This window comes from Furipterus horrens, unplaced genomic scaffold (genome assembly GCF_987537825.1).
Source record: "Furipterus horrens unplaced genomic scaffold, mFurHor1.1.pri manual_scaffold_2, whole genome shotgun sequence".
NCBI lineage: Eukaryota > Metazoa > Chordata > Mammalia > Chiroptera > Furipteridae > Furipterus > Furipterus horrens.
In genome coordinates, this window is record NW_028327172.1 from 205,589,260 (window position 1) to 205,615,918 (window position 26,659).

Here is a 26,659-nt window from a genome sequence, read left to right on the forward strand (position 1 = left end):
AAGAGCCAGGAGGAAATGAAAAATACGATCTCTGAATTGAAGAACACAGTAGAAGGAATTAAAAGCAGGCTAGAGGAAGCAGAAGATCAGATCAGCGAGCTGGAGGACAACCTACACAAAAACTCCCAGACAATGCAACAAAATGAAAAAAGATTGAACAAGACTGAAGAGGTTCTAAGACAGCTGCAGGACAACATGAAACGTAATAATATCCGTATCATAGGAATTCCAGAAGGAGAAGAAGAAGAGCAAGGGATAGAAAACCTCTTTGAAAAACTAATGACAGAAAACTTCCCTAACATGACGAGAGAAAGAGTCACGCAAGTCCAGGAAGCACAGAGGGTCCCAATGAAGATGAACCCCAACAGGCCCACTTCAAGACACATCATAATTAAAATGCCAACATTCAAAGACAAAGAGAGAATCCTAAAAGCAGCAAGAGAGAAACAACTAATAACATACAAGGGAGCTCCAATAAGGCTATCATCAGATTTCTCAGCAGAAACACTACAAGCCAGAAGGGAATGGCAAAAAATATTCCAAGCAATGAAAAACAAAGGCCTACAACCAAGAATACTCTACCCAGCAAGGCTTTCATTCAAAATGGAAGGTGAAATAAGGAGTTTCCAAGACAAAAGAAGGCTAAAAGAATACATCTCCACCAAACCAGCATTGCAAGAGATGCTAAAGGGTCTGCTTTAAGAAGATGAAGAAACAGAGAGACAGAGAGGAACACGAGTACAAAGGGGGAAAATGACAATGAATAAGTACTGAAAGAAAGAAGGAACTTCTACCATTTGCAACAACATGATTGGAACTAGAGAGAATTATGCTTAGCGAAATAAGCCAGGCAACAAAAGAAAATTACCTTATGCTGTCACCTGTTACAGGAAACTAATGAACAACACAAACAAATGAGCAAAATTGAACCAGAGGTATGTAAACAAGGAATAAACTAACAGTAACAAAGGGGGAGATGGGAGGGAGAGAAGGGGTAAGAAGGGGAAGGGTCTAGTCAAAGAACATGTATGAATGACCCATGGACATGGACAACTGGGTGGGGACTGACTGTGGGGGGGGGCAGGGTGCAGGGAAGCAAGAGGGGGAAAAAAAGTGAGACAACTGTAGTGGAAAAACAAACAAACAGAAAATTTTTTAGTGGGGGGGGGAATAAAAATATATAGAATAGAAATGCAAGTTCAGTGAATATTAGAAGGACAAGGATTTTCCTTCCGATAAGACAGTCCTACAGATTTAGAGACTTGTATGTGGGTTATGTTACATAAATTAACATGTGTTTTCTGTTTTCAAAGGGCATAAGCCTACAATCTCATTACCTGAGTGATTATCTGTATGCATAGGCCTCACTTAATCCTGTCTGCATTGCTGCCTCCTGAGACTCAATGGTTTGGCTGAACTAAGTGGCTGGGTTGGTGAAGAACGGGGTGGTCTGTGGGCTTCACTTTAAAACTGGTTTCTCTTTTCTATCCTAATGGCTTGGACAGAAAAAGCCCAGAGGCCTGAGATGGGGGAAACCTAAAATATTTCCCTCAGTCCAAAATAAGTATAATGGGCAAAAGGGTTTTGGACAGGTGAGATGTACCTGGCACACCTTCCTCCAAAGAAGCCCTTCTTTTCCCTAATGTGGGACATTGAAAAATTAATACCTGTCTTTTGTCATCTAGTGGTTACGGATTAAATGATGTCCTTTAACCCTGTTGCCCCCAGAATACAACAAGGATGCCAGCCTGTCAAACCAAGCATGCCGTTGTCCAGAGACAGCCAACCAACCTGGAGTCTGCACGATCCTTCCCCTTGTGGGAAGGCCACCCTCCCCTCCACATCCCCACTCTTATTAGGGATTTCTTGACCCACGGGTAGGTAGGACGACGACCATGTCCAGCTTGAAGCAGCTAGAGGAGCTCGAGACCTTCATCCATTGTCCTTTATAAGATTGTAAAGGGTCTTAAGTCTGAGAGGGAGGAATTGTTATTTTTTATTGTTAAAATATTTAACTAATTAATTAATTAATTTTAAAAAAAGAAGAAGAAGAATATATGAAAGGGTGAGGCGGGAGAGCTTGTATGTACGACCCATGGGCATGGACTTGGAGAGGGGATTGTTGGGGAAGGGGGGTGCTGGGCGGAGGGGAGCAAAGGGGAAAAAAAATTGGAACTATTGTAACAATATAATCAATAAAATATACTTAAAAAAAAAAATAAAAAGTCATTATCAAATTCTTCTTTTTCCCTTTTTTTTTTTTTTACAAGATTCCATTGAATCTACTCTTCATATTGGGAAAGTAGATTTTCTTCTGATAAATTACACTTCATATTATTTTATGTATTTTTTTAAGTTATAAAAATTAAACTGAGCTTCTGTTTGCTGCTACATCACACAAAAACTACTGGACAGATTGCCATTAAAAATGGAATGTATATTTGGAATGGTCTGAATTTTTTTCAGACCAATTCACTGGGCTTGGTATGGTGGGGGACCTTAAGTAATAATCCCCTCACAAAAGTTGGAATTGAATAAAAAGAAGCCCAAGGGAATGCCCCTCGAAAGGGGCACAGCTTACGTATTTAAGTGCTATGTAAAGAGAAGATAAAGAGTGGTTTCCAATCAGAGAGCACACGGGCAGATTCTCTGATGGGTGATACAGCGGTTTCTCCCATAAAACCTGTTCCCAGGCAGCCGAGGCTCCAGCTTCTATGTCTCCAAGGTGGTCTGCCTGCTAAATGGTATATGTGCCTCACCTGGAAGCCTGGTGAAGCAGCTCAACAACAACATGTGTGTGTGTGTGTGTGTGTGTGTGTGTGCGCATGCATGTTTCTGAGCTTTAACAAGTGCTGCACCAGTCCTCTGGTCATAGTACATGCCCCCTAAGCCCCCTAAATCGATCACACTGTTAGAACGATTGAGAAATGTGCAGAAGAGAATACAGAATCTGAGACTTGCAGATGGTGAAAGAATAATGAACACCAATTCCTTCCCTTTGGGACAACACTGAGGTCCAGGTAATGTATTCTGGCCAGAGAGAAAATACTTAAATTGTAAAGGAAATATATCAAATATAAAAATAACCTTTAACATTTTAAGGTGTTCGGAGCACACATAGCCAGAAATTACCTTGTATTTTCATAACTGACTTTGGGTTAGGTAGAATAGCAATCAGCATTAGTCCCATTGAACAGGTGAGGAAGTTGGCCTTCAGGGAGCCCTAATACTAAGTTATGCAAAGGCACACCCCTAGAACACAGACTGAGTCCCTGGGTTCACTCTCCAAACCCTGCAGACTTTCTACTCCGCCACGCTTCATATGGGCAACGGAAGGCAAAGGTAACTATGCCACTGAATGGAAGTAGAGGAGAAGAATTAAGGGAAGGTCATCTGGCACATCCATTCAAGGTGAACTCCGTAATCTCTGGCTGGCTGCCTTTCTGTGCGGTGTGAGTATATAGGCTGAAGAAACACAAATATATTGGAAATTGTTTTCTTCATAACTTTAAATTCCACGAGTCTGTAAACTAGCACCCAGTAATAATCATTGTTCATAGCCTTTGAATCTCATCCTTCCTTCTCTGCTCCGATATTGACTCCTCTTGGCTAGCTGTCATCCGGTCCCGCCAGGGACAACGTACCAAGGAAGGCCAGCATCCCCCTCCTCAGGTACTATCTGTGAGCTATTAGATGAACCGCTGCTTCACAGAGGCTAAGCTGACAGGGATTCACTTTGAGAAGGAGTAAAACTAAGTACAGAGTAGGCATCAAGATTCAGGTACTTGGGTCTCTATCCTGAGTTTGCAATGGATTTTTAATTGGTTAGTTTTTCTAAAAGGTCAGCGTATTAACCTTTGAGATCCTCCCTTAATTCTTAGAATTTTTAAGTGCACATTTAGAAAAACACAGGTGCTTAACACATTTTGTCCAGTTAAATGGGCCTCTGTGATCTGAAATTGACCGAGGCAGGTGGCTGCCAGTTCTGCACTGCGTGGGAAATGGATGTATTTCTCCTTTACGCGCTCTCCCGGGGAAGGGAAAGCGGAAGCAGAGGAGGACGCTGACAGACAGCAGCAGGGTGAGTCTGTGCACAGCATCCTGTCCTGGTGGTATACCCACGCTGCAAGATTTATAACATCCTTGTTACAATGCATCAGCTTCAACACTTTCAGTGAAGTCTTCAATAACTTTGATGACATCTTGCTGAGGGGTTTTGTCATTAAAAGCCGAAAGCTGGTCATTAACAAACCTTCTCTGCAATCATCTACCGCTGTGCTAACTCAGGCATAGATCTGCCTGGAAAGTTGGGCTTGCTCAGAAACTTTCCAGTAGACTGCTTTTTTTTTTTTTTTTTTTCCCCTGTGTGGGCTATATTTCTTTAGGGAAAAAAATACAGTTCCCAATCATTTAATCATTTATTTCTCATTATCTATTGACTAACTCTTCTCTGATAGACACAACCAAATTCAACAAACGTGTGTAGAGCACCTAGTGTATGGCAGCAATGATGCCCGGGGCTGAAGACATCACTATGAGAAAGCACAGCTCCAGCTCTGAGAGCGTGTACAGGGACCCTCCAAAAAAATTATTTGTCATTTACAAAATCTTTCCTCATGTGCCAGACTCCATGTTCAGCCTTTATAAGCACTATCTTATATATATTGATATTTTACCACTCTTTAGAATATAAATGTTCTTCTTACACCAGTTTAAAGATCAGATGGCTGACGTGTTGTCTGAGAATTTCCCTAAAGTATTGAGCTTGGAAGAGGCAGAGCCAGGTTTCAAACTCAGGTCTTGTCTGACTTGAAGCAAGTTCATGGGCTCCAAACAACAGGACTGGGCCACGCAGAAGACAAAGACTGCGGCATTCCAGGATGCGGAAAGATTGAGAGCCAAGTGAAAAGTCAGGTGAATGCAGGGTAGGTATGAGAAACAGGCTGAACATGGGCTAGAATTCCCTTTGGGGAGGACTCGGCCAGATCAGAGTAGTGCCCACTGGGGTTAACCTTCCCACACTTCTTGTCTCTCCAAGAACATTATGATTATTGAGGTGTCCATTTGTGTGTGTGCACATATGGCCTTAAACTTGCCTGCTGGCTCTGCAGCAGCAAGGACTGGTGTGCATTATAAGGGCAGAATAGAGATTTGTATGACGTGAGAAAAGGTTAACTCTTTGAAGATCACGGCTTCCTGGACATCTACAAAAATGTGTGTGGCTGAGCAATCCACCTACCCGGTTGCTTGACAGTTGTTTCTGCTGCCAGTGATTTGATTTTTCACTTAATCTGGCAGCCTCTCTGATGGAAATAATGCATGAAGGGAGGTGGTCGCTGCTTTCTCCTCCACAGGAGTCAACCATCAACGTTACAACACTCATTCAGAGCTTCCCCAGAAAAAGTAATAGAGAAACATGCCAACATGAGGTATATTCTGCTATAATTTAAGAGACTTGAGGGGAGGGAGAGGATTAAAAAGATTCTTAGGATGACATTTTAAAAATAACAATGAAAATAACTTGAGGTGGTAAATATATTCTTAAGAGTAAACATTTCGTAAAAATAATAATTATTATTGCCATTGGTTGAAGGCCTACTATGTTCCAGGCAATTGCTAGTGGGGGGTTACACAAGAGCTCATTAAATGAAATCTTTACAACTACCATACCAGGGAAATTGTTATCCCATTTTTATAAACAAACTAGGTACGATTTTGGGAGGTTGAACAATTTGCCAAGTGCTCCTCACTGAGTATTTAGCATAGATGGAGTGCAAACCTAGTATATGTTATTTCAAGTTTTCGGTTTCTTCACTGTGTTGCTTTATTCTTATCCATATTTACATTAATTAAAATACAACCTATTTAAAGACATTTAAATAATGCAACAATTACAAAGACATTAGCTGATTTCTTTCTTTCTTTTTTTTTTTTTTTCCTGAAATGACATTTTCCTCTTTTTTTTTTTTTTTTTCTTTACCCAAAAGGAGACAAAAACATGAGCTTACGGTTTACTCCTCAATTAATGCTGTGGGATTTTACCTGAAAAGATCAGTAAGACCTCTAAGCAGACGCCATTGATCCAACTATAGTGTCGTTATGGGCCTGTCCATATGTGTGCTGTGGGAGGGAAGGATTTGCTCCTGGGAATCACAAAGCTATCATCCATCTGACTCCCCGGGTTCTGGCATGCTCTCACCTGCAGCACTTTCCAAGAATGTCTTCCTTGGCCTATTATTATTTTTAATTGCTAATGGCGTACTCTTTACTAAGAAAGCACTGTGCAATCAAGATCATCAGTGCTACCTCGGAGGAAACTCAGGAATTTGATTAGTAAGTACACCTCTACTCCTCTGACAACAAGCAGGATAGGAGATATCTGAGCATTGTCCAAGGTCATAGGACCTGGCAGCTTCTGCAGGGGAAGCACGAAGCACTTTCAAAGAATCCATGCAAGCCCTGGCTGGGTTGCTCAGTTGGTTAGAGCATCGCCCCAATACACCAAGATTGCGGGTTCGATCCCTGGTCAGGGCACGTACAGGAAGCAACTAATGAATGTATAAATAAGTGGGACAACAAATTGATGTTTCTCTCTCTCCCCCACCCTCCCCCTCTCATCAATAAAAAAAAAAGAATTTTTAACAAACAAAAAGAAAAACACGAAAAAACAAAGAATCTGTGTAAGCTTAGAGTACCAAAGGTAAGGAAAAGTTCTTTGTTATAGCCCAAGCAAGCACTCTGAGTCAGAAAGCCCTGGATTCACAGAACTAATCAAACACCTAAATAGTAGTAGTAGTAGTAGTAGTAGTAGTAGTAGTAGCAGTAGTAAACACATTTTACATTGTTCCAGCAGATACTACTTAGTAACTTTGTGATCTAGAGAAAATGACCTAGCCTTTTTGTAACTCAGTTTTCTCCTCTGTAAAGTAGGAGCAATTACTTCATGTTACTGTTTTGAAAATGAAATGAGATGGTCTCAATTAAGATTCTCTTTGTTCCAAATGATAGAAACCCAGTCAGAATCAAGTAAAGCAGAAAGAACAATTAATTTAAAGTAATGTCTTCAAGAACACCCACACAGCTGAGTCTGAAGAAACACTAGAACTAGAGGCCCGAGTGTCATCCAGACTCTCTCTCCATTTCCCGTCACCACTTCTCCTGATGCACCTGCAGTGGCCCTTCTCACTGCTTAAGTTGACATGGCAGGACACAGTCACCAATGTCTCCAGACCCAGGCTAAGAGACAAACTTATTGGTTCAAGTTCTAAAACCCTGGGAAGAACTGGGATTGGCCCAGCTCATGTCACATGCCTACATCTAGACCAGTCAATTATCTGTTGACAAGAAGCAGCATTTTATTCTCCCTACATGGCTGTCCCTGTGGTAAGCCTAAGGATAGCAGGATGTGGGTATTTTGTAGAAGAAAGGGGGTAAATTACTGAAAAGAGAATTTCACCGCAGATGAAATAACTGTGTCCAATGCAACAATATATAAAAATTAGTTATCACTACACCCAGGCCAGAATAGATACACATACATGTGGGGTTTTTTTGGTCGATATGTAGATTTCTGCACATTGTGACATGCGATATTTTAAAAAAAGAAAATAAATACAGTATTATGTTTTAATTACTATAAATATAGAACATCTAACGTTAAAAATCATAAGAGACATAGACTCTGTGAACAATTCATGTTTTAGGTGCATAGTACTTTCTCCATCGATTTAAAGACAATAGAAAATCAACAAGTTTGAAGTCAGGATATTGTTTTCTTACCCTATCCTCTTTTCCTGTCCCTCAGAAACTCAAATATTCTCACTTTTTCACTCTTGCCTTCAGTTACTTTTTGGCCTTTAGTTGTTTTAATTTGGGGGGTCCATCACTGAGATTTTATCATTAAAGGTCTAAAGGACCATGTAACATACAGGAAACTATTTCAAAGAACAATTGAATGACCTTGTAGAGTTAACACTAAACACAGCTCCAAGTTGGAGATGAAAAAGCCAATACCTATTTTTCCCTTTTTCCCCAAAACACACAGAACAATTTTGGACAAGTCATTTGTGGACCCTACATCATTATAAATCTGCCAGGTGGTAACTAGCCTGCTTGTTTCTCAGAGTGAATCCAGGAACATCAGTGGATTGAGTATACATAGGCCCATTAACAGGGAGAAGAGAAAGAAACAGAACACAAGAGACTTCCCTTTCTTCTCAGAATGTGAATTTCCACCCAGAGGAAGAATATGTTTTATTTTTGTGTGTGTAAGAAGACAAAGGATTTATTTTGCTTGGACTAACTTATAGGAATCCAATTGCACTCTGACAATAAATTCCAGGTATGAATAAGGGATCAAGTCAACATATTTTAGGTTTTAGAAATAAATCACATTATGCTGCTTCCCAGAATTTCCTCTGACTGATTCCATATATTACTAACTAATTTTTAAGAAAATAATTTCAGGACCTTTCAAACAAAATGATGAGAGAGAAGTGTGCCTACCATATTAAAAGAAATAGAAGCCATTGAAAGTCCATCTTGTATTGAAATTTGTTGCTATATGATTCCTCTGTAGGGAGGAGAAACTGAATTTATACAGCAATCGTGTCCCAAGTGGCAGCTAAAAGGGAAGAGTTCGCTGGTTTAGAAATGTATGTTACCAGTTAAAGACGGCTTCCCATTTGTGTTCAAATACGGAAAGAATTCCATGAGGGAAAGAAGTGACCAGGAGAAGGGAGGTGGACAATGTGGAAGGAAGGGGAAGGGACTAGCCAAAGGACATGTATGAATGACCCACAGACATATTTACTAAAAAAAAAAGGAGATAAGAAGAAGAAGAATATATGAAAGGGTGAAGCGGGAAAGCTTGTATGTACGGACCATGGGTATGGACTTGGGGGGGGATTGCTGGGGGAGGGAGATGCTGGGTGGAGGGGAGTAAAGGGGAGAAAATTGGAACTATTGTAACAATATAATCAATAAAATACATTAAAATAAATAAATAAATAAATAAACGTGCCTGAGGCAGCCTTTTAAAAATATACTGTCTTAAAACAAATTTTACAAAATCCACAAGACAAAAAAAAAATGTTCCTAACTGTGCTGCTTAGTTACAGCTTAAAGGAAACGTACCTTGATTGAAGACTTACACCACTTAAAGTTTATTACACAAGGGCTTAATTTTTGTCCTTTAAAAATTCTATCAATTCATTTCTTAGTAGTTAGGATATTAAAATATGCAAATAAGTATGCTATAGTTGATCAGTGCTAATCTTTTGGCAATAACTAATGTTCTCTCTCAATAGCCACCACTTCTCCTATTCATGTCACCTTCACCCAGGAGTCACAAAATGCTGAAGACAGTCGCTTTTTACTTGATTAAATTTTAGGGGGTTGAAGCTAGGCCAAAACCCTCACCCTACTCTTTCCTAAATACTTTTTCTCCTCTCTCTTAATTACATGGCTTTATACTGATTTGCATGAGTTTCAGTTTTCAAAATCATTGGTCTTTGCTGAATGCAAATAGGCACATAAGTTTGCACAATTGATCTTTCATCATTCCAAATGGTACCTTTGAACAGTTCCTGAAACGTCTGTCTGAAATACTCCCAGCGCTGAGTGTCATCAAGAGACGTGGGGTCACCCTGGGGAAACCCATTCTCAGTGATGTAAATTACAGGGTTATTATACGTATCCTGGAACAAGAGAGCAGAAGTTTTATTCCAAACAGATGTAAAAAAAAAAAAAAAAAGAAGAAAAGGCTCATAAAATCAGGTGCATTATCCTCTCTGTTCTCTAAGCTACAGCCCAAAACTACTTTTCATCGAATTGCACTGACCCTATTAACTTAATTTTCCACACGCTAATCTTTTATGACTAACAATGGAAAAGCAAAACTGTGCAAACGGGCATGAAGAGAGTCAAATGACTCTTCTTCTAATGGGAAGACAGAAATATCTTTCTTCCGTCAGTGTCGGCTGATTGTCGTTGCTCCTTAACCCTTTTGTGCTACTAGCAGCTACAGTCCTCACCCCCCACCCCCGCCCCACACACAGAAGGGGTCCTGAAAACCGATAACTTAAAATTTTCACTTCAGCTACCTGGATGTCATCCAGAATAACAGAGACCCCAAAAGGACCCAGCAACTTCAACCCTTAATACGCCTTTTAATAATCACAGTGATGACACCAGCCTGAAAAATATAGCCAAGCTTTTCCTATGGCCATAGCTGACTTTAACAATGAGTCCTAACTTTGACCATGGTTTTGAAGCCCTTTATCAGCTAGTTCCCCTTCACCAACTTATATCCTAATATTCTCTTCCCAGGCCAACAGATGCATATGCTGTTGCCTAAAATCACTCTTTTTTCAGGTTCGTATACACATACACACAGGCCTGTCTTCCTTTCTGCACATATTTGGCTGTACATGGACACAAATGTGCATTTACCTTAATGTATTTCAGTAGTTTACGTATGCCCCATGGCACCACATAGACCCAATCCAAACTTATCCAAGATGGGTCTGGAAAAATTTCAATCTCCGCATCCTGGAGAATACCCAGATCTCCCTTATTGTTCTCCTGGTACTTGACCAGGCGAGTCGAATAATATTGCACAGCAAAGAAATCAGCAGTGCCTTTGATCATTCTCTTCTCTTCTTCTGTAAATTCTGGAAGCCTTGATGATGGGTAGCCTTGTTTTTGACTCATGGAGGCAATCTGGGTCTTGACAACTTCTGGATAATCACCATCAATAAATATGGGTTTAGCGAAGAAATCCAAATGGAAAGCCAAGGCTCTTTTAGCAGCTTCCTGATCAGACACTGAGTTGGGATCTGCTGGTTCCACCCAGCCAGAAAAAAATGATAGGGACACCATACCCTTCTGTTCTTTTCGGAATAAGGAATCATAGCTGTGCCAGGCTCTCGCATGGGCCTTAATCAAATTATGAGCTGCCTGATAGCCTCCAGTTCCCAGGCGTGGAACACCAGGAGGAAACACACCAAGATCATATGCCAGCAGGGTAAATATGTTAGGCTCATTGATGGTGATCCACTGCTTGACCCGATCCCCAAATGTACGGAAGCAAAGCCGGGCGTATTCATCAAAGAATTCAATGGTTGCCTCGGACAACCAACCTCCCTGGTCTTCTAAGGCCTGAGGCAAGTCAAAGTGGTAGAGTGTCACTATGGGCATAACCCGATTTGCCAGCAAGTCGTTGATGATCTTGTTGTAATAGTCAACTCCTAGGAAAAAGAAAAGGAAGATATTTAAGAAGAAATGTTATTTTTAGCATGTTGGCAATAACTTTCAAGAGGGAGAGGACTGGGGATTATTTTCTAAATAATGTTTATTCAAAGTAAGGTTTATTACTTCCTATGTATAATAGATTAAAGGCTGAGAGGAAACATAAACTTCCAAGGAAGACTGACTGATCAGGGTGGGAGAGGGAGGGGGTGACATGTTTGTGGGAGAAAGGAATACATCTGGGCACATTGCTATCATATAACTTTGTGTTATTGCTATGCACTGAGGTTAACTTAGTTATTCGTTTGTATGCAAGACTTGCCTATTACCAGCACTAGAATACAAAACCCATAATAGTGAAAGCTTTGTCTATCTATTTTACTTCTGGACTTTCCAAATCCTGGCACAGTACCGGAAATGTGATAGATACTCAATGCAGATTTGTCGAGTGAATGAATAAATCTCAGCGGTATTGAATATAAGGTAAAAGAATGGAACCAGATAGCTGCCTTAGTGTTTCTCCAGAGCCTTCAGTCTCAAAAGTCTAGGGAACAAGATGCACTGAGCAAGAACAAGAGCTCAGCATCTGTCCCAGAATGTGGGACACAGGCCAGTTAGGACAATAAAGAATATCAGGCTAGGAACTCCTACCTTTCATGACAACATGGATAGAACTGGAGAATATTATGCGTAATGAAATAAGCCAGGCAGCGAAAAACAAATATCATACAATCTCACCTATCAGAGGAAACTAAGGGACAAAACAAAGGAGCAAAATAGAACCAAAGGCGTGGAAACAAGGAATAGACTGACAGTGACCAGAGGGGAAGGGAGAGGGTGGAGAATGAGGATAAAAAGGAAAAGGGTCTAGTCAAGGAATTAGTGTAAATGACCCATGGACGTGGACAATGGGGGTGGGGGCGGGGATTGACTGTGGGAGTGGGAAGGGTGGGCGGGGCAGGGGAGAGCAATGGGGGTAAATTGAGACGACTGTAATAGAACATCTAAAAAAGAAATTAAAAAAAGGAATACCAGGTAGAGGAGCCTGTTCTAAGATTCTGACATTGTCCTTGGGAACACAGGCTCCCCTCCCCCCAGGCTCTGGCTCTCAGTTGATTCTCTAGCAGTGCATGTGGAGAGAGAGAGCACTCGGGACTGTGGCAGAGTTCAGAAAAATGTTATTAAGTTAGAGATGCTCTGCCTCATGAACCAGTGCCCAGGAGATGTTGGGTCCAAACTAATGATGACTCAGCTTGGAAGAGGCTTTTGAGGAGAGGCTGATGTTAGTACTTTGTGTGATCTTAATTATTTTATTGATTTGAGAGAGAGAAAGAAAAAGAAACACTGACTGGTTGCTCCACTCATTTATGGATTTATTGGTTGATTCTTTTATGTGCCCTGACCAGAGACTGAACCTGCAACCTTGATGTATTGGGATGACACTCTAACCAACTGGTCTATCTCACCAGGGCTGCTTTGTGGAATTTTAGTCTGAGTCTGGAGGCACCCTAAGCTTAGAAGAGATAAGCTGTCTTCTTCTGAAAGGTCGTTTCTTGGATAATAATTATAATTTCATATTGGCATTGTGTTTCATTCAAAGTTTGCATAGAAATAGGATCCCTTTCTCTCTTTTTTTTAACTTACTATCCTCCAATTTAAAAAGATGAGAATCCTGATTTTTTTGTGCCTCTTTTAGTCACTCATTCATCTATTCATTTTTTAAATGCACATTTATAGAGAAGCTACTGTATGTTGCACTTACAAACAGATTTAAGATAAACACTTGCCCTCATCCTCAGGGGGCTTAAAATTTAGTAGAGCCTTGATAAATTCACAAACAATTCAATTACAATAGAGTATTATTAGCAAAGATAAAGTACAGAATGCTATTTAAGCTTATGATAAAGAATAACATCCCAAACTGAGGGCATTCGAAATTTATTCTGAAAGCAATGTGTCATGACAGTCTCAAAAGTGAACAAGGATGCCAAGTTACATCAATTCAATGCCAACTCCACTACTATCTCAGTGACCTTGGGCAAGTGACTTTATCTTTCTGAATTATCCTTCCCTTTCTGTAATATGTAAACAATAATAGAAACCCACTTCAATAATTGTTATGAGAGTTTAATGAGTTGAGAAACTGAACATGCTTAGCATAGTTTTTGGTATAAGATAAGAGCCTAGTAGTGTAAGTTAGCTATCATTCTAATAATAATTATTATTGTTATTATTGGCATTAGTGACATCTGAGCTGATACTCAAAAGATGATGGTAAATTACCCACACAAAGCGAAGAGGAAGAGTGATCCAGGAAGAGGAAAAGGGAAAACAAATGTTGAAAGACTGAAGGAGGTGTGGATGTAAAAAAATAAAATAAAAGCACCCGAATGTGAACAGAGTTTGCTATAGCAGGAGAATCCGCCATGATCACTTCCATTTGGTAGATACTCAAAGGCTGTCAGGGCAGAGGGAGAGGGGGACCTTTGTGTACGTGGTGATTGGAGGTTGTCGGCACAGGGCAGAAGTGGGGCATCTTGGTTTGGAGAGCATAGCTGGCTTTCTCTGGATGATCCTGAGTTGAAAGCAGGGGTCAGCAGGACCTAAAAAGAGAGACTCTGGCAGTTGTTGAGCAAGTTCTGGCTATCCGGGGTGACTGCTGCAGAGGCTCGACTTTGCCTTCCTGGGCTTCTTATGTGGATCAGAATTTTATCAGCACATATGGCCTGGCCATTGTTCCTTTGTGTATTTATTCCCTTAAAATAGTACGTGTTTTTCTGGGAACAAAACATTCAATATAAGGAGAGTATATAGCTCAGCAGAGGAGAAATAAGAATGGTGAGGTCAGGTAAGCAGGGTAAGCAGAAGCCAAATTATGCAAGGTCCTTTGTTGTCTTCCTGTCCGTCTATAAACGTGGATATTTTTAACAATGGCTCGCTTATCTTTCCAACTAGAACATAATGTGACTCACCTATAACAACTCCATATTTGGAAGACCCACTCGAATGCCATTACTCATTCAGTAAACAGAAGAAGCCCCCCACCCCACCCGCAAAGATGCCTATGCCCTAATCCATGGAGCATGTGAATATGTTACTTTATACAGCAAAAGGGACTTTGCAAATGTGAGTAAGGTTGAGGATCTTGCGATGGAATTATTTCTCTAGATTGTTCAGTTGGGCCCAGTCTAACCATACGAGTCCTCAGAAGTGCAAGTGGATGGCAGAAGAGTGGCTCAGAAAGATGTAACAGGAGAAGAGACAGGAGGAAAGACAGTGTGAGGAGGGCCTGGCCCGTTATTGTTGACTTTGAAGACGGAGGAAGGGGGAGCCAGGACCCAAGAATTACAGGTGACCTCTGGTTTGGAAAATGGTCCTCAGCTGACAACCATCAAGGAAATGAAGGCTTCAGTACTGTGACCACAAGAAACGGAATCTTCCTAACAACCTAAATGAGCCAAGAAACAGACTCTCCTTTAGATCCTTCAGAAAGAAATGCAGCCCTGCAGTCACCTTGGTGAGACCTGTGTCTGACATCTGACCAATAGAGTTCTAAAGTAATATACATTGTAAAGAGCTAAGCTTGCAGTAATTTGTTACAGCATCAATAGAAAACAACTACACTCACCAAAATGTATAAAACTTTTCTCTCTCAGTGAAAAGGCAGTCCACCATCCTATCTCCGTACCTCTGTACACTCACAGATCCTCCTTGTAAAATGGGATATTCAAAGATGGTATAATGGAGTCATTTTGGAATTGGTATATGTTAAGGTTCACATAGCCATTCCTTCCACTGGCTTTGCATATTAAAATATCAACTTTTATTTATTGCATTCATGCTTAAGCTCAAGAGGTGGGTATTTTTATCCTCAATAAACATAAGAGAAAATGGAGATTCAGAGAGGATTAGAACTGGACTTAAAGTGCCAACATTTAAACCCAGTTTATCTCACTGCAGAGACTGACTGTTCCCACTACAACATGCCATTCTCTTATTTCTAGTGTTTCAAAACCAGAAGTGTGGTGACTTTATTTTACCAGCCTTAATAATCACATACTTTGGAGCTGACTCATAACATCAGATATTTTTCTTTTTCTTTCTTTCTTTTGTTCTTTCTTTTGTTCTTTCTTTCTTTCTTTCTTTCTTTCTTTCTTTCTTTCTTTCTTTCTTTCTTTCTTTCTTTCTTTCTTTCTCTCTCTCTCTCTCTCTCTTTATCTCTCTCTCTTTCTTTCTTTCTCTCTCTCTCTTTCTCTCTCTTTCTCTCTCTTTCTCCTTTTCTTTCTTTCTTTGTTTCTTTCTTTGTTTCTTTCTTTCTCTCTTTCTCTCTCTCTTTCTTTCTTTCTTTCTTTCTTTCTTTCTTTCTTTCTTTCTTTCTTTCTTTCTTTCTATTTGAGGAATTGATGATTTATCTCCTGTAGGCATCATTAGATATGGCAAAATCATTAATGATGGTAACTATTGTAATTCAAACAACATGATAATCTTCAGTTGAATTGAAGATAAAAAAATTAAGTAATTTTTTCCTCACTTATCAGCATGGCAAAGCAACAAAGCACTGCATAATTAATATCTAACATACAAGGATGAAGCATTTTATTTCTGGTTTGTACAGTTTAGTTGTTGTGAAGAAACCTTCCCATGATGCCATGGAGTGAGGTTTTTAAGAGCGGAGCTCCAGAGTCAGACAGTTCAGTCAGAAGTGATGAACAAATCATATGGCCTCTCTACAGCCCAGTTTCTTCATCTGTAAAAGAGGAATAATAACAGTGCCACCCCATGAGTGCTGGAAGTATTGAATGAGGAAAAATCATCAGAGGGTCCTTTAACTCTACCAATATGGTACAAGTCTCAGCATAAATGTGTATTTTTAAATGATCATCTGCTGCCAATCTAGGGATCTTGAAATTTTAGCTGTCACGTGGACTTTGTTCTGTCCCTGGATATTAGTAGAGGACTGGTTATTTTAAGTATTGAAACTTTCATAGCCTTCTTACATTGTTACTACCAGGTTCTTTGTTTTAATTAAAACTATTTCTTTTTATTTGATCTTTGAAAACATGAAATATATTTGAGTTAAAGGTCTTTTGGATATAAAAAGATAAAACCCATTCACTTAAATCAAATACAGTATTCCCTCACTTATCACAGGTATTACATTCTAGACACCCCCCCCGCGATAGGTGAAAATCCGCGAAGTAGGAACCTTACATTTGTTTTTGTGTTTATATATATTTTAAGGCTTTATAAGCCCTTCCCACACACTTATAAACTATTCCCAGTCCCTTATTAACCTTTTCCACTCCCTTATTAACCTTTTCCACACTTTTATAAACACTACTTATGTTCTTAAACATATTCTACACTCTTAAACCTACGTAACTTTAATAACATACGTATACAGTACCACGGCATCCTGTGATATAGCGAAAACTCTGTGATAAATAATTAAGTATAATATTTGTTAAATCCCGCAATACACTGAGGCCACGATAAGTGAACCGCAATAGAGAGAGAGACTACTGTACAAAGGTAGCATAGAGACCAGTAGCTGATTGGTATGGGATACAGTAAGCATTCTTTGAAATGATCTAGAAATATCATATACCCAATAACAGAAAATGATTATAAGTGGAACTCAAGGAATTTGAAGCTGGAAGCTGAGAAAATTTTTGCATCTCAGGAAATTCTGATCTCTCTCATCCCAGCTTTCCTTGATACACCTATTACATGCCTTTCTCACAGAACCAGTTTTCTTTATGCATCCAATTTGCCATGATCTCAAAATGGTCAACCCATGTGCCAAAGCCAACCACCAATCAACTCAGCCTCTTGGCTCCTTAATTCCAAACATCCCTGAGAAAAGAAAGCATCAGGGCAAGATGATCTTTTTCGCTAAAGTTACACCAATGAAATATCCCAAATAAGTCTTTCCCTCCTACAGTCAGGTGTGGCCAGAAGTGGAGAAGGATTGTGTAGAACAAAGAAACTGGGAAAATTCCTGGGGAAAACCAATGTGACTGGAACTTACAAAAATGATGTCTTAATATAGAAAATAACTGGAATTGTCCTAGGCAAATTATAAATGTATGAGTGTATAATTAATCATGACAGAAAGACTACCATGTGTCAAACATCTAAGTCTCTAAGTCCACTCCTCTCTAGACTCATGCCACCAATTTTGTGCACTGCCCTTGGTTCCTTTGGCACGCCACCTGTATTCTTCTCCTACTGCTGCTGTAAAAAATCACCGCAAACCCAGCAGCCTAAAACAACATGAATGTGTTCTCTCACGGTGCTGGGCATCAGATACCCCAAGTGGCTCCCTCTGAGCTAAAATCAAGATGTTAGCAGGACTGCATCCCTGCTGAAGGCTATAAAGGAGAATTCACTTGCTTGCCTTTCGAGCCCCTAGAGGCCGCTTCCTGAATCTGCAAAGCCAGGATTGTAACATTTCTCTTTTTTCTGAACTCTGCTTCAGCTCTTGCATCTTCACTCTTCACCTGATCCTCTTGCCTCCCTCTTGTAAGGATTCATGTGATTATGTTGGAACCACTCAGGTAATCCAGGACGATCTACCCATTACAAGATCCTTAATTTAAGCGTGTCTGTAAAGTCCTTTTTACCAGATAAGATAACATAGTCACAGTTTCTAAGAATTAGGAGGTGGACAGATTTGGGGTAAGGAGTGACCACACTGCCCAACATAGAGTAAGAGATTAACAAGATTTCCATTGTTAATTTATTTAGTAAAGATTTCTGCTAAGAGTACTCAGATTTTAAATCTCAAAGTGAACCAGAAATTCTACTTAAGCATTCCTTTTTCTTTCATTTCCAATACCTGAGTCCCCTCTTCATCAACTGAAACTTGGATGCGTGGCAGATATGAAAATGCATTTGAACACTTGAGAATATGGAAATATGTGATTTCATTTGCCAGCTCAATCTCTTCTTCTTAAACCTCAAAAAACTTGACATTTGAAAGAGAAAGACTGTGTAACAATTCCATTTTGTAAAATACTCTTCCAATTTAGCAACATAGGATTTTTTAAGTTTCCAAATATCTTCAAATCAAGCTCTTACATGGAAAGTCAAACACACACACAGAGAAGAGGGTTCCGTGGAAAGAACAGTGACAAGGGATTTCCAGTTCTTTATCTACTCTTTGAGGGAATATTTAAACAGAACAAAAAAAAAAAAAAAAAAAAAAGACACCAAATGATGGCCTTTCTGAGTTAAAATGATTCCAATTGCTTCAACAGATCACTGCACAAGCATGAGCGACTGCTTATTGAAAGTCTGCCTCCTGGAAGGACCTCCAGTGCCCTCGTGTTCATGGCAAAGTCTAAGATATTAATCAGCTATGGTTTTACAAAAGCTGGGCAAACACAGAAAGCTCAGGGCTGGGGACATGTTATGCCCATGTGAGATCTGCGTGAGTGATTTCCCCACGTTGTTCAGGTGTTCCCTGTGACCCCAGTCCCCACACCGCCCCTTCCAGCTCTTCTGCTTCCTGCTCTTGGACTGCTGAGCTGCCGTGTGTTCTGTGAGCTTCTGGCACCCTTCAGCTCATTTTAAATAGTTTGATATGTTGACATTGGTACAGATGCCGAATCCTTTATCTGATAGTCTGGGTGGTCAATATGTTCAAAATGTTTGGATTTTAGAAAGGAAAGAGCATATATTAAGTTTAACTCCCCTTGTGGTGTCTGAGTCAGAACCCCTTAATATTTCTGCTATAAAATGTATAAATATCTTCATCAAGCAGAATAAACTGAGGTGATAAAAATCTTTCCCATCAATTTAGGTCACTGTTTGCTGCCAAATTAGTTTTAGAACTAAACTCGCTAAAAAGGATTTAGTATTCAGAGACTTTTAGATTGTAGAATTTCAGATAAGGAATTACAGGCTTATGAGCTGGTGGGTTATGTTTTTATTCTGTTTTAAATTGTTTTGTTTTTTACCAATCAAATGGAAGTTCAGTGAAAACTGTAAACTCCTAGAATCATGGGCTAGAGCAGTGGACAGCGTTGTAGCAATGAAGTGTTTTCCATTTCATTTTACCAACAGGAAAACTGTAGCACAAGGAATACAGGTTATTTGGTGAGGTTATAAGTGAGTCTAAATTAGATTCTAGGTTTTTTGACATCAGACAGACATAGGTTGAATCAGCCCCATCAAAACCTGCCTGTCATCTTAGTAAATTTATGCCCAGATTTACACCCAGTGATGGCCTCTGTTTAGAGAACCCCCTAACTCATGGGCTATTAGGAGAATTATATATTCAAAAGCAGGTATAGTATGGTCGTGGTGAGCTGCTTATAGTCGTCGGCGGCGGCAGCCGTCCGTCTCGAGAGACGATGGTGTAGCTTCTTAAGAGTCCATCTGCACCGCCGAGAATGGCTGTGCAGTCCGACTCGGGAGTGACACGGTATCTGTCTCCTCCCGTGTTGAATCGACATCTTGCGATGACGCTGGAGTGTCCTCTCCAGTGAAGCTGAAGCTACAGAGCCTGGGCAGGGTGATATGGAGGGTCTGCTGTTGCCCATGCAGCAGACCCCCCCTCTCTTCGCAGCTGAAGGGTCCAAGGGAAAGACGAAGTCAATACAGCTTGGCTTCAGGTGCGCCGCAGGAGTTGCCGGTGTTGACTACAACGTCAAACCGCCTTAGGGACTCCGGCTCCGGATTTTCTGTCGGGGTTTACTCCCTTAGCCTTTCCCCTGAAGAGGTATGCCGCAAGGCAGCGGAGGTTTTTTGGAGTCAGAGTTTTCCTTCTCTGATGTGCCCTGACTGGAAGATCGAACCAGCGACACTTAGCTCGCAGGCCGACGCTCAATCCACTGAGCCAAACCAGCCTGCTTATAGTACAGGCTCTATAAAAGGCAACCATTCCTACCTTTAGAGTAAATTTTATGATCGTTACTGGCCAAATTCAGTTAAACTCAGTAAATGTTTCCTGAATTCCTACCTGCAAGGCACTGGACCAGGTAACAGTGGTGAAAAGGCAGAATTATCTCCCATTATACCATAAGCAATTTGAGACACTGTCTTAGATCTCTGTTATGAACACACAGCACACTTAACACACAAACACAGTACATGTTTGTTGAACTGAATTCAACTCATGTGTTTACCGTCTAACAGGGGACACAATAACACTAGAAGCGAAGAATGTAAGAGATACCCTAACAGTTTTACAAAGTGCTATGAAAATAGAAAACAAGATTCTGTCTTAGAATAGGGGAAGTTTTTTTTTAAAGAGGAAACATGTATGCTAGGTTTTAACAGAAGGATGCACATTCCAGGGGTATAGTTGGGAGTTAAGGGAAGGCCAATCCAGACCAAAGAGAGAGCTTAAGAAAATCCTGACACAGGTGGAAAATCACAGAGTATATTTAATAAGTGGTGTGTCATGTGCTCAGGGAATTGCATGGGTCATATGCACGGTGGGATTTCAGCTTGGAATGAGTCAGAGGTGCGTTACAGCTTCATACACCATTCTGGTTATAGGAAGGAGTGTAGAGTGTCCATCGGGGCTTGGGGTAACTATATGGTTTTTTTCTTTTTTGGTTTTTTTTTTTAATTGCCTTTTTTTTTTTTTAAATAGAGATTACATAAATGATGTAAGCCAAATGACTTGGGCCAAGCTTTAGGAAAATTGCTGTGGTAGCATTTTGTATAAAGAATTAAAAGATAAAGAAAGAGAATTGAAGTACAGCAGAACCTTGGTTCCTGAACTTAATTCATTCCAGAAGGCCGTTCAAGAAGTGATTTGTTCAAAAAACCAAGTACATTTTTCCCGTTAGAAATAATATAAATTGAACTAATCTTGTCCAGACCCCCAAATGATTCCCTGTTTTAACCTTTCTTATAAACAATACACATCTAATGTGCTGTATAATCTATAAACAAACACTTTAAGAACAAAGAGGAGGTGAAATGTAAATGAACATTTAACAAAAAGGAAATGAACTGTACAGTAAAAAATGAAAGCTTACGTATGCACTAGAACTTACCTTTAATGTTGACAGCTATTGATGTCTGAATAAGGAGAGGTGGGATGGAGGGATCAAGGGATGTTATTGGTTGAAAGGGGTGTCCTCTTCCATTAACACGTTGAGTACCGGGGAATATAAATGCCTTTTAGAAACAACGAGAATTCTCGCCACCCTTACGCAATGTGTTAAAATGTCAGCTGTTCTTCTTGGGTTCTTTCTCTTTTTGTCTCTTTGCTCCACTAGAACTTGCCTCAGGCTCACTCTGCCTCACTACAAAGCTATCCAATGATGTTTGTTTTTCCCTGAGTTTTAACACTTGCCTGAAGTGAGAAACTGCCTTGTCATTGAACAAGTTTATTGCATGGTTTGCTACTTCTGTGTCAGGGTGATCTTTCTCACTAAACCTTTGCATTTCTCCCCATTTCCCAAGCATTTCCTTGATCAGTGGAGTAGGAATACCCTCCTTTCCCTCTTTTTTTATCTCTTCAATTGCAAATTGAACAAATTAAGTTTGAGAACCGAGATTCCACTGGATCAGCATGAAAGGGTTGTCAGCTCGAGAGCCGAAGTTTTGTTCGACAACCAAGACATTTTTTTCAGTGAACAACTTCGTCAAGAACTGAATTGTTCCAGATGGGAGACGTTTGAGAGCTGAGGTTTGACTGTGAATAGACTTATCACGGGTGTATCAAAAAGTCCTTGATGAGAATGATAAACTCCTAAACCAGGGAAGGGGCAGAGAAGATGGCTAAGTGCAGAGAAGTTAAAGAGAGATAAGGAGAATGGATCATATTTGGCAACCAATTAGTTGAAGAAAGCATAAAAAAGATTCTCTTGGTTGTTAGTCCTTGGGAGTGTGGTGGTGCCAGAGAGGAGAGAAGGTACAAATGATGGACTAGGAAGGCAGAAAAGTACGAGTTCATTTTAAAACTGAACAACAAATTAACTTTTGTTCAAACTCAAAATATAAAACTGGCCAGTGCTGTCAAGAAAGCAGACGTTCAACCAACAGCTGTTAGTCATGGGGCTAAACCTTTAGAATTAAGCAAGGAACCTGCTAATCTTGTGTTGTCCCACTGGTGGAGACTATGCTAAGGCCGCAGGTGACACATGAGTCTGTGATTTCTGGTTCCATGTCACAAGGTGGAGATCCCACCTGACGTAAAATGAGCATCACAAGTGCACCAGTTTATCTAGAAATTGTTATCATATGTCATTCTTAATACATGTGAAATCAGATCACTTACTCAAAACAGAACCCCTTAGTGTCAATGGGGGCTCTTTAGGCTGGAAGTGTGCTGAAGCAAGCAGGTGCCTTCACTCGGGCTCCTGCAAGTGACCGTCTTGCACTTGTGAGACCCTGACAGTGAATGACTGACCCTTTAACTTTGCAACTCAGGCGCCTCCCTTGCCTCACCTAGTCCCAACCCTAGGAATAGCATAAAATCTTTTCCAAGGCAATGTAGAAATAAAGGTTCTTTATTAAGAAGCCATCATTTTGTGGTGCAGGGGCCATAAAACTTTCCTGCAAAGAACTCGATAATACATATTTTAGGTTTTGTAGGCTATACGGTCTGAGACCTAGCTAGTCCATTCTGTCATTGTAGCGGGGAAACTGCCACAGACCACACGTCGTGATTGGGCATGACTGTTCTGCCACACAATGTTGCTGACAAGAAGAGGTGGGAGGCCGAATATGGCCCTCGGGTCATCGTTGGCCACGCTTGTTATGTGGAAGGAGACAGCCAGACCTTAGATTTAACTTCCACACCCACCACTTACAAAACATCTGCATTTGGGCATGTACCTCTATAAAATATGATAATGCTACTTTTTCAAAAGTGTATGTAAAATGTCTCATAAATAACAGTCTTTCAAATAGGGTGAGATCTTTTGAATTATAAGGCATAATACAAATAATAGTTAATGCTTATTGAATGATTTTATGATCTACCAGCAAGTGTAAAGACTGCAAAGATTATTTTATTTAATCTTCCAACAACTCTCTGAAAAAGGAACTATTATAGTAACCCTTTCTACTTGTAGGGAAATTGAGACACCAAGTGATGCTTATATAGATAAGAAGTGATGTAGCTGTCACTTAACCCCAAATAAGTGGACTCCAGATTCCTTGGTGCTAGTTAATTAGCTCCATTAATTCAGGTCCTATTGAAATGCTCAGAATCACCTCAAGTTCTCCAGGGCTTTTCATAACTCATCCCAGGGTAACACAACTGAAAATAATTTATACACAACTTTGGAAAATTCACCTTCAGGTTAATACTCAAATAATACCATAAATAAAACATCTATTCCAACCCTCTTCCTGCCAATCTAGTTTCCCCCTCCCAACAAAGATCCGCAGTTAAGGGAAAACAGAATATTATTGCAAAAGCTAATGCGAGCCCATTTCAAACAGTGTATCCCATAATCACTCCCAAAACTTGCAATTTCAAAGCTACACTGCAGAATAGCCTCGTGGATTAATTATGCCAGGCTGCAGCAATAACCTTGAATTAAAGCTGCAGCCTTCTATTTTTAAGAAACACTTGCCTTTCTGGTTGATGAAACCTGTCGTCCCATCAGGTAACAGACGTGACCAGGAAAGAGAGAAGCGGTAATGAGTCAGTCCAAGCTGTTTGATACATTTCAAATCTTCCTCCCACAGCCTGTAGCTGCCACAAGCTACATCGCCAGTCTGGTTCTTGAAAACTCTCTCTCCTCCCTGGTGGGTGAATGTGTCCCAGACACTAGGGCCTTTTCCATCTGCATCCCAGCCTCCTGAGAAAAAGAAGAAACCCAAACAGTTACACTCTTGACACAAAGAAGCTTATGTGGAATGTAAACATTTGTCACCAAAAGAAAATAGCTCATTAACTCAATGTACCATATTTATAACTTTAACATATGCCTTTAAAATAATATGCATGAGTGGGTTATGTGTTCTGCTGCCCTTGATCCCTGAAACTGACTGGTGGTAAATGAAAAATTATTGCACAGTGCTGCCGCATAGCAGGTTTTCATGCTTCATTATCTGAAGATCTCTCTCTTGGCTGGTCAACAGAGGCAAGCTCTAGCTTACAAGATCTGAGCGGAAAACACCTCCCTGTGAACATTTCTCCTGGCCATGAAATGACACGCCTTGTCCTTGATGTGCATGACCAAGTCCCAAGCTCTTATCTTTGGCCCTCTCCACTTGAGGCCTATTCTCCTGTTATTTAACAAAGGAGTCTGTGACGGCCCAGTCACTTATTTGTGTGTAAGATGCTGGTTTCCATGGTTGCTGATAGAGTATCGATACCCTACATTCATTCATTCATATAGTGTTATGTGTCAGGCACTATACTGAGCACAGGGGACATGGAGGGACTGTGATGTGTCTCCTGTCTGCAGGGTATTTAGCTATGGGCAATGGTGAAATGGCCAACCGAAAGGCCTTTGCAAGGTAGCCAGGGAGCGGTATTAATCCAGAGGTGAGCTCCAGCCAGAAGTCCCTTAAAGCAGCGACTTCTAGACTGAAACGTAAAGGAAAAGTTAGATCAGCAAGGTGAATTGTTGGGAGGTGGGCTGGGGCAAAAAGAGAGAAAAGAGTTAGGATTTGATTAAGCTCAGAGGTAAGAGAACGTTGCACGTTAGAAGAACAGAAAGTAAAATATATGTTATAGTCGGAATATCTGTTCATATAGAAATTTTGTGGAAAGAAGTAGCTAGAATCCATTTTATGATATAAAGGATTAATTTTTAAAGTCTCATGACCCTCTAATTCCACTTCAAGGTGCATACCCTGCACATACACTCATATCTTCCACAAAGAGATTATGCGAGGCAGAGAAGCCTGTAACATATTAAGGCAGAAAAGTCTATAGTAGCAAAACCCTGGAAACAACTTACATCCTATCGACAGCAGAACAGATCATTAATTTCAGGTGTATTAATAGAGAGGAAACACTGACCAAGAGTGAAAATGAAGGAATCAGAGATCACCCTCTGCTAGCGTCTGTAGGACTTCACCCCCTAACATTTGTGCGCTGAAATCCTAATGCCCGATGTGATAGGATCTAGGGGGCAGGTCTTTGGGAAGTCATTAGGTCCTGACAGGAGAGGCCTCACAGATAGCATCCACGCTTTTACAAGAGAGACCCTGCAGAGCTCCCGAGCTCCTGCTGCCATGCCAGGAAACGAGCCTGTCTGTGAAAGGAGGCCCTCACCCAGCCACTCTGGCAATCTGATCTTGAACTTCCAGCCTGTACAACTGTGAGAAATAAATGTTTGTTGTATAGAAGCCACCCAGCCTGTGGTGTTTCATTACAGCAGCCCAAGTGGACTAAGAATACCCTCAAAAATGATAATGTTGAAGAACAACAATAGCAAAAAAAAAAAAAAAATCAAGATTCAGAAGAACGTATAAGGAATGAGTAAGTGAAGTAGAGAAGTTTTCAGGGCAACGAGACTTTTCTGTATGATACTGCAAGGATGGATACCTGTCGTAATACACTTGTCAAAACCATAAATGTGAACTTTAGGCAATAATGTATCAACATTCTTTCACTGGTTGCAACAAATGCCCCACACTAATTCAAAATGTTAATAGTCAGATAAAGGGGAATGGATTATATGGTAACTCTCTGTACGTTCTACTCAATGTTTCTATAAACCTAAACTTGCTCTAAGGTAAGAGACTTTAGTCTATAATCATAAAAAGGATAAATATATTATATGTTTATTATTTTTGTATATTTAAAAATATATAAGACAAACCACAGTTTTTTTAACATATATGCAAGGTAACCCTACAGCAACATGCCTGGGAATTACAAAATTAGGCTAGTGGTGGCATTTGATTTCCAGAGCCCACACTCTTAACCATTATGCTACATGGGAAAAACTAAATAAATCAAAAAGAGAAAAAGAAAATCAGAAAAAAATAACATAAATTGTAAGAAAAATAAAAGTATAAAGTCAGATGATCACTTATAACAATAAAAGTCAATGGAGAAAACTCCCCAGATAAAAGAGAAATATGGTCAGACTATATGCTTTTAATTCAATAACAGTTGTTTACCAATTCACCTAAGACATAAGAATACAGACAACTGAAAGTCAAAATATGGATAAAAGGCATCTCTGCTCCTCTCTGCCAAAAGCAAACGACTTCAAGGAGGAAACCATTAATGAAGACAATGTGGTCACTATGTAATGACAACACTTTTAAATGCATATGCACCTAGAATCTGGTTTCAAAATATGTGACACAAGTGAAAAGGAACACTGACAAACCCACCTCGTAATGGGAGGTTTTAATTAATGAGAGTTTTACCGAACATTTAAAAAACAAAACAAAAATCTTTACCCTTGCACAAATTATTCCAGAAAATAAAAAAAGGAAGAATCCCTGAACTCCCTTTATGTAG

At 40.1% G+C, this 26,659-nt stretch overlaps 1 protein-coding gene across 1 annotated transcript in view; it reads right to left on the minus strand.

The window, feature by feature from the left end:
• LOC150020308 (cytosolic beta-glucosidase) overlaps nt 1-26,659 on the minus strand; it is a 111,230-nt gene that overhangs the window by 55,198 nt on the left and 29,373 nt on the right. The window contains exons 2-4 of the mRNA XM_090268205.1: nt 23,802-24,029; nt 10,453-11,249; nt 9,575-9,698 (exon numbers count right to left, since the gene is read on the minus strand). Of these exons, the coding sequence (XP_090124331.1) occupies nt 9,575-9,698; nt 10,453-11,249; nt 23,802-24,029 (1,149 nt within the window). The remainder of the gene's footprint in view (nt 1-9,574; nt 9,699-10,452; nt 11,250-23,801; nt 24,030-26,659) is intronic.